Source organism: Protomyctophum parallelum (assembly GCF_964188405.1).
Source record: "Protomyctophum parallelum genome assembly, chromosome: 19".
Classification (NCBI taxonomy): domain Eukaryota; kingdom Metazoa; phylum Chordata; class Actinopteri; order Myctophiformes; family Myctophidae; genus Protomyctophum; species Protomyctophum parallelum.
The window spans coordinates 23,469,290-23,478,513 of record NC_139717.1 but is presented as its reverse complement, the minus strand read 5'-3'; the positions used below and the strand labels follow the sequence as shown (position 1 = coordinate 23,478,513).

The 9,224-nt window shown below is 44.5% G+C and overlaps 1 protein-coding gene across 1 annotated transcript; it reads right to left on the bottom strand.

Annotated features, from left to right (window-relative positions):
* Window positions 1-2,174: 2,174 nt before the first annotated feature.
* Window positions 2,175-4,013, bottom strand: LOC310876866 (dnaJ homolog subfamily C member 2-like; the record flags this gene model as incomplete). The annotated part of the gene is made up of 1 exon (XM_083790518.1): window positions 2,175-4,013. One exon carries the CDS (start codon window positions 4,011-4,013, stop codon window positions 2,175-2,177), a length of 1,839 nt encoding a protein of 612 aa, XP_083646644.1.
* Between the last annotated feature and the right edge of the window lie 5,211 nt (window positions 4,014-9,224).

The window sequence follows — 9,224 nt, the reverse complement described above, 5'->3', positions numbered from 1 at the left end:
AAAAACAAACCAGCACATGGCACTCCTTCAAATTGACTCACAACTAAGCGACACTGACAAGTGCTTTTCTTGCTGATGACATTATTAGCAGCAAGACTGAATCTGTGACAAGATGAAAGAAGCCTACTATCATTCTTGTCGCTTGTCACCATCTAGCATTTCATGGAACAGCGAACAAGGCGGGTTATTGCATTCCATTTCCTTTTTTGTCGCTATTTTTGCATTCCCTCAATACAACAGAATGCATAGCCAGCATGAGTGGAGAGTGTTTTTAAACTTGAGATGTTGGCAGTTAGTGTTGTTTTTCTTTTTGGCCTTCCCATTTGAAACATACTTAGATTTCGTTCAAAGTCAAATTTAGTATGTGGCTGCGAGGCAACGGTCCAGATACTTAATGGACCTGGAACACTGCATCAGCAGCTACGATAAACAAGCAGGCAGCAACCGATGATGATGGTTTGTTATAGTCATTCATTGCTTTCGCCTGTCTTGCTTTAATGCCGTATAGAAGTGATATCAAAGTCAGCAAAGTTGAGCTTACAATCATAGTAATAATTACTGTAAATGATGGTGAAAAGCTTGCCCCACTTGTGATATACATTGGTGAGGTTTACAGTTTCAACACATAAATAATCCACCCACTGCCAGCTTTGTTTTTTGTTTTTGTTTTGTTTTTCCATACCTTTCAAGTAGTCACATAATATGTCTATCCAGTACGATCGAACCCCTGATCGTTGATAAACACGCAGGATTTATCTGTGCTTTGGTGATTATTATTATTAATTTTATTTTTTGTCAAAGCAACCATGCGTTCCATTCCATACTTAGTCCATTAAACTCTTGAAAATAACATGCTGGTGGAAGTGGAACGACAGGAGAAAATCGTGTAACATGGGAGTGGATGGGAACTGTTGTTTTGCGATCACGTGATTTCCTGGTTTCAATGAAAGTCAAACGGCGACTCATAGGTTAGCGAAGACCGCCATCTAGCGTAAAAACTAAAAACACACTACACACATCAAAGACATCCTTGGTAAGTGTGGGCCTCAAAAGACGTTGACATTGAATAAGTTAAAATGAACATTGGTGAGGTTATGGTTTGTGTGCTGTAACAAATGACTGCTAGCAGTTGATTTTCAAGGTATGATGCCAAATTTGTATTTTAGCAATTTGAGACTCATAACATGATATCCATCCATCCATCTTCAACCGCTTACCCGTAGTCGGGTCGCGGGGGCAACAGCTTCATCAGAGAGCTCCAGATTTCCCTCTCCAGAGAAACATTAGTAACTTCCTCCTGGGGGATCCCGGGCGTTCGAAGGCCAGTGAGTCGATGTAATCCATCCATCTCATCCTTGGTCTGCCCTGGGGTCTCCTCCCAATGGGATGTGCCGTGAGGACCTCCATAGGGAGACGCTCGAGAGGCATCCTAACCAGATGCCTTTCCTTTCCAGGCAAAGAAACAGCTACTGTACTCCAAGTCTCTCTCGTGTGACTAAACGTTGAAGAAAACTCATTTCGTCCGCTTGTATTTGCAACCTTATTCTTTCGGTCATGACCCACGATGGCCATCCTGACCATACCTGTAGGTGAGAGTAGGAACGAAGATTACTCGGTAGACAGAGCTTTGCCTTTTGGCCCAGCTCTCCAAGGAACCATCACCTTACCGTGGTGGAGAGTGTTTGTGTGCCCCAATGAACCCGGCAGCTGTGTTGCCTGGAGCCTATATTGCTCCTGGTAGGGTCCCTCATGGCAAAGTAGTCTGAGTGGAGCACCCCATGGAAGAACATACAAGAAAATGTGTGACCCGGCCTGGAGGAAGCCCAAGTGCCCTCCTATGGAGCAAGTCCCGGAAGTAGGGTTCGTCAGCGAGCACCTGGTGGCCGGGCTTACCACGGAACACAGTCGGGCACAGCCCAAAGAAGTTACATGGACACATCTTCTCCGCCACGTGGGCCCACCACCCACGTTATAGGAAGCAAGCAGTGGGGTCAGGTGCGCTGCCAGACGGGTGGCAGTGACAGCAGAGTCTTTGGACGGACCAGACACAGGCAGCAGAGGCTGACTTTGGGGACGTGGAACGTCACTACGCTGGTGGGGAAGGAACTGACATAAAATGATAGTCCTTGGAAATTAGCTTTGGATTAGTTTTTTATATTTAGCTCTAGTAATGTTTAACTCTTCACTGCCACTTGCCTCTTGGCTTTGACCATCTCCACCACTTCCTTGTACCTCTTCATGCAGTCCTTTTTGGATCGGCCGGGTACAGCAGCTGCGATCTTGTCCCACCTCTCTGGGGTGCTGGCTGGGTAGGTCTTCAGAGCCTGTTCCAAAACCTTCTGTTCCTCTGTCGTCCAGGGAGCAGCAGGATCATCAAATCTCTCTGAAGGCACTGCTTTGTCCACAGTTTGTGGCACTGCAGCATGTTCCCTCTTAAACTTCTCAAAGGCATTCTTGTTAATCTCATCTTTCTGCAAAGGATCAAGCCGTTGGAGGGTCTTGGCTTTGTTGATGACATCTTTGTCTGTCCACGTATTGCCACTGCTAGAGTGCAAGTTCATGTAATTGGCAACAACTTCCCATCGGGCATTGGTTCCTGCAGGGAACAGGTTGACTGCTTTAATGAGCAGCTGGAGGTCTTCCTCATTCCAGTCCTTTGCTCCAGCCCCTCCACCCCCGTTGGCCTGTTCAGCACTGCACGAAGCCTGTCTTGCCTGAACCTCTGGCAAGACTGCATGAACCTCTGGCAACCCCTTCTGCAACTGAGCATCCACCTCATTCACCTGCTTATCCACAATTGCCTTGCCCTCCTCCTTGGAAGCAGAGGCCAGTGCTTCATTCAGGCACTGCAAGCTTGCTAACCCAAGACGCTCACACAGCTTTTCAACCTCCTCCATCATCTTCACACTGTGTGCTTCAGCATCAGCAAAGTAGTTCCAGTTCTTGCAGGTGGTCCTGAGCTTCTGTCTCTCCTTCTTGATGGCCCTCTTCTGGATCTCCTTCTGCTTCTTTGCCTGCTTGGCCTCCTCCTCTTCCTTCTCCTTCACCAAGCGAGCTGCCTCCAGTTCTGCCTGCTGGGCCCGCTCCTTCTCCTCCTGTTCTCTTTTCTTGGCTTCAGCTTTAGCTTTTTTCTCAGATTCCTTCTTGGCTTTCTCCTCTTCCTTGAATTTCTTTATTCTAGGATCACAGTTATAAGCGTTATCAACTAGTGTTCTTAATCTAGACATCTCTTCCTTCTTCCTCTGAGTTCTGGAACCACGGTTCTGCTTTTCAATCCATCTCCTCTCATCTCTGTTTTCACCCGTCTCCTTTTCCTCTTCATCCAGATATGAGAACTCTCTCCATGAGTCAAAGTTGTACCAGAATAAGTAAAAAGTATCCATTTCTTCAAAAGTGGAATCCATGGTTCCTAGTTTGGGCACATTCTTTTTGGAAGACCATCTGGCGTTTCTCTCGAACACGGGAGCGAACACGTCAAAGAAGTTCTCTTTGCCCTCATTCTTTGAAGGCACAGCTTTGTCAAAGGTCGGGTCTACACTGTCATAAGCTCTTCTTTTCAGAGGTTCTGACAGGATTTCCAGAGCTTTAGTTATACATGTGAAGTAGTCATTGTCTCCCTTTACAATCTGTTCTCCAGCAGCTTTCCTTTTGTCAGGGTGGTGCTTTAACACCATTACTTTGTGGGCAGCTTTAATTTGCTTCTGTGTGGCCTTGTACCGCACATGGACCAGTCCAAGGACAGCATAGTGGTCCTGTTTCTTCCAGTTTTTGGGGTCCAATTTTCTGAGCATTGGGTACTCCTCCAGCTGCAACTCTTCATCAGTTGACTCCTTTGACTCCTCCGACAGGTCCTCCTCTTCCTCCAGCTCCTGGTAGGAGGCTGACACATTCCTGTTCCTTCTCTTGACAAAAGCCTCGAACCACCGTCCCACTGGCTCCACCAGAATCTGCACTGGGGCAGCAACAGCATTATAGACGACTGTTACGTCTTCTTCAAACGCTTCTAACAGCATCTTGCTAGCGGGAGCTATAGAAACATTCAGGTGCAGCGCTCTGTAGCTCTGTTTTAAAGAGTTATACAATACAGAAACAAATATACAGTCTATCATGCCCATATATTGGCATGTGTCATCATTCACAGAAACCACTGTTTAACAACGCCGATTTTCACTGACATTGTGAATGTCCATATTTGGTCATAATCCACCGGCTGACATCTTGGCAGGTCCATCTTTGGGTATACTCTGCCCGAATTGCGCACAGGGATTTGCACATCAACCATTACCAAGCAATGCCGGTTTGCGCCGATGCCAGACGCGGCTAGTTCTGTATTTGGATATAATAGCCACCCACCCGCCCGACACCTGCCACAGAAGCTGCTGCAACTTCAACTTAATAATAAGGGGTCCTCATTTACTTATAATCATGAACCAGAGGAGCATGGGCTGTTCCCCTCTCCCCTCTAAATAGTTAAAAAACTTTGCGTTGAGGCTGTGTTGGCATCTTATGCCTCTGCTTGGTGAATCCATTAAGCGCTCTATGGCGTCAACAGTGCTCTGAAATCGGAGAAGATACTCACAACATATTTATGAATGCATCCAATTTGTATAGTGCCTCCAACTGTCAGGGACCAGAGTGGGTCGGCAAAGAGAGGCACCAGGAGTTTCTACATGAATATAATGGGCCTAGAATGCATGACAGACATGCATTATAGGCCCAAAACAAATGTGGACAAAAATAACTGAACATCACAGTAAAGTAAAGCCCTATATATAACCACACCAAAGGGTCAAGACGGTTTTAGCGTTGTCCCTGCGGTGTGATATGTCTTGTTGCACGTTGACCCAAGTTGACCCTATTCAATGCATGGAATTCAATGGCCAGAACCACACCAAAGGGTCAGGACGGTTTTAGCGTTAACTCCTTGCAACCGTTTGGACCCAAGGAGTTGCTTGGTGACCCTTTGGTGTGGTTAGGGCTTTAGACTGACTTAACCGAAATGAAACACAAGGGGATCAGAAAACTCTTGACACAAAGGGGAAGACAGAATAACATTTAAACATACTACAAATCACGAGCCATTATGGGACTCTATATGGAGCGCGGATTATCGTTATTTTCGTTCTTTTGTTTTCTCGACCGTTCCAAGATGGAAGCCGGTTTTGAGTCGTTGGGCCCATATCCAAGAGGCGTACAGTACAGTATGACTCTTAAACGGCCAAACGCAGGATTGGCATTAAAGTGAGGGGTTTTCTTAACCATTCATACTCATAATAAACCCCTGCCTATCCCCATTTGCAAATGGGACATGGTGCAGTCCAATTACCAATCATCTCCTTAGTAAGTAGATCTGAAGCAGCTATAGCTGCTCTTCTCTGGGGCCAGCCATCTGAACTCCAGCCCTCATCTGAACTGATAACTCAACAAAACCAAACCAATAACAATAGTCTGTTTGCCTATCGGCAACCACACTAATAATGACAATGATTTATTTTGTCTTCGTAGTCCAATAGGATTATAGAATGGTTAGAAAGTCATTCCAATGACAAATTACTAGACTTGCATAGAGCACATCACTGTTTGACAGCAGGCTACACATCTCTATATGTGGTCCGTGGCATGGAAAATGTGGTTGCAGATATAGGTGCCAGAAGGAAGGGAACCCAACATATGGAGAGAGTGAGCTAGCTTTCTTTTGCCAGTGCTGTGTGTCTAATTCTCAGGGTGGAACAGGGCTGAAAGTCGGCATGCTGGGTGGCACTGCTTGTGAAAATGGAATGTTGAATAATTGATTGTGTTCATGAAGCATGGGCTGGGAGCAGGAGAGGAGGAGACGAGAGTGGAACAGACCAGTAAATAAATAGATCACACAGTTCCTAGAATGACACACGTTTTAATGAAGCACGTCAGTACCATTTTAAAAAGGTAAAGGTCTTGAGGAGAATGTGTGGTTTCAGATTCATCAGAGTTCTTGGGCAGATGGGCAATTTTAAATGTTGCACAGATTGCAGAGGGACCTCGGCCTAGCTTCCTTCTACATAAACTATGAACGATATGTCTGCATAAATTGGGTTTTGGTTGGAGGGAAATGCAGGTGAATTTAGCCTTTATTGGCGGAAACGGGGATGGGGAATGAGGGAGGAGATGAGAGAGAGATAAACACATGTTATCCTTATTTGCTTGTTTGCTCTGGAGACACATGGAGGATGTTTCTGGATCCAGTGCACATTTTGTGCAGATAAATATTTTAGCCATTCCAACTTGATACATTTGTAAAGTGCTTTATATGTATTTGATTGCAAAGGAAGGAAGCAGCACATAACATGAGGGGTAATCCATCATTTGAAATCACGATATGTCCAACAACGAGAACAAGATTGTTTCACCATTGGGATGTTTCACCATCATCGCTGTGCAGAAGTTCACCATTCGGATGTTTCACCATCATCGCTGTGCAGAAGTTCACCATTCGGATGTTTCACCATCATCGCTGTGCAGAAGTTCACCATTCGGATGTTTCACCATCATCGCTGTGCAGAAGTTCACCATTCGGATGTTTCACCATCATCGCTGTGCAGAAGTTCACCATTCGGATGTTTCACCATCATCGCTGTGCAGAAGTTCACCATTCGGATGTTTCACCATCATCGCTGTGCAGAAGTTCATTGTTTCACCATTCGGATGTTTCACCATCATCGCTGTGCAGAAGTTCAGCAGGATGTTTCACCATCATCGCTGTGCAGAAGTCCATTGGGATGTTTCACCATCATCGCTGTGCAGAAGTTCATCAGATTGTTTCACCATTGGGATGTTTCACCATCATCGCTGTGCAGACGTTCTCATTGGCTAGCTCTGTCCAAACGCAGCTTGCTTGATACAATTACAATTTACAATTTACAATTTAGGCATTTAGCAGACGCTCTTAATCCAGAGCGACTTACATTTAAGCAAGAACAAAGCATGGGAATACATCACATAAAAAGCATTTATCATGAAACATGCGTAAGCTAAGAAAGTAACAGTGGAATATTTATATAGTGAAACTATACATACACTATACATATAAACTATACATCTTTACTACTATGCTATATATGTGTACTATGGCGTGCTATGACTACATACAATACAATTACAGTGCTGTCTACATAACATGCTATAAGTCTGTATCAAATGCTATATAATCCAACAGAAATGCTATCTAATAAAATCCAAACGCATGTTTAAAATCTTGAGTGGCTTTTCCCGTTTAAGTGCCAAAGCACAGCTGACAGCAGTCAAGCCAAACAATCACTGAGTTTAATTTGCCTGAGAGCCTCTATTTGTGTGTGTGATAAAAGAGAGATGTCACATAAAACTACAACCATCGATTGAGTATAAACATAAAACAAATCTCCTCCATATATTACTTGATGAGCTGCTGTGCAAAGAGGGCTGTTGTGGTTCCGGCGACAGGCTTTTCTCAAGATGGTTCCCAAGGGAAACCAAGTCCATAGGCCGTCATTAGTCAGTGAACATGGGCCTGGTAAATCAAGGTAATGGTCAGGACACTGTATAACTTTTCACAATGCTCCACTACATTAGATGGGCCATATTCACCAAATGGGCCGGATAAGATGTAGATGTTGGCCTTTGTCTCATTTGGCCAAATAACATGAGCAAGTGTATAGCACTCTGAATTGAATTGAGTAAACCGGGGAATAAACTGTTCACTAATGGAGAGGTCATAACCACCTCCTGACAGTAGGGGGCGCCTATGTGACCCACCTAGAATGTAGTCACATTATTTTTGTGTTGTTTTATTTATTTTATGTTGTGATTTTAAATCGTTTTGAGAGCTGTCACTTTATCAATGTATCTCTGAGAGTATTGAGTTCACCGTGGACAGTAGGGGGCAGTATAGGAGCGTTTTACCTTCCCCGCAAAATACAAAAACTAAAGTTTGACTGTCACAAAACAGTCATATCTAGGGACCTCAAAACCTACTCTAGTGAGGCCTTTAACCTTGAACTGGAGAGTCTGGATTGGTCCGATGTGCTCAGGAGCTCACTAGTCGAAGAAGCATGGCTTGGCTTTAAAACCAAATTTACATCAGTACTAAACATCATGGCTCCTTTGAGAACCGTCAGGGTCAAAACCCGCTCGGAGCCATGGATGAATTCGGACATACTGACTGCAATGAAAGCCAGAGACAACAAATGCTCTGAACTTCTTAAATGCAAGTCCAAACTAGCCAAGTGCAAGCACTTCGACAGTGATCTCCAAACCAAACTGTGCAACCTAAAAGCCCAGTGTAACAAGCTAAGAAACGGTGTAATTGCCATGACCAAATCAGCCAAATGTAACTTTATCAATGATAAAGCCGAGGAAATCAAAAACAATCCTCGGGAGCTATGGAAGTTACTAAACAACCAACTAGGCTGTGGTCGGAAACTAAAAACCAGGTTTACTAACATAAACATCAAATCGAATAACACCCTCATCACTGACAAACTCGATGTAGCCAACCACTTGAACATCTTCTTTACAAACATTGCAACAAAGCTGGTTAGCAAACTGCCCTCCCACTCTGGGCGTTTTGGTGTAGAGCACATCACAGCCTTCTACAAAAACCTTGGTGTTTGTAAAGATGATTTTAAAATGGCAATGGTAACAACCGAGGAGGTACTTAAAAAACTGAGTGCCCTCCAACCCCACAAGGCCACTGGCCATGACAATATTCCCTCCAAATTTCTCAGAGACTCAGCCTTTTCCATAGCTCCAGTCATCACCCATATAGTTAACCTCTCCATCAAACAGGGACAGGTCCCCCAAGATTTTAAACTGGCCAAAGTAACCCCCTTGTACAAAAAAGGGAGTAAATTAGAACCCGGCAACTACCGCCCTATTTCTATTCTAAGCTCCATCTCGAAAGTGATGGAAAAAATAGTCTATGAACAGGTTGAAAAGTATCTTGCCACTAATAAATTGCTGTACGAGTTCCAATCTGGTTTCAGAACATCCCACTCCACTGACACATGCCTCCTCTATTTGAGCGACCACATCAAACACGAGGTGGATGCTGGAAAATACTGCGGCATGGTCATGCTGGACCTCCAAAAGGCTTTTGACACCGTGAACCACTCCATACTGGTTAACAAGCTTAAAGCTATTGGTTTTGATAGCACATCAGTGAGCTGGATGCAATCCTACCTGGAGGGGAGAGAACAGATGGTGGAGGTGAA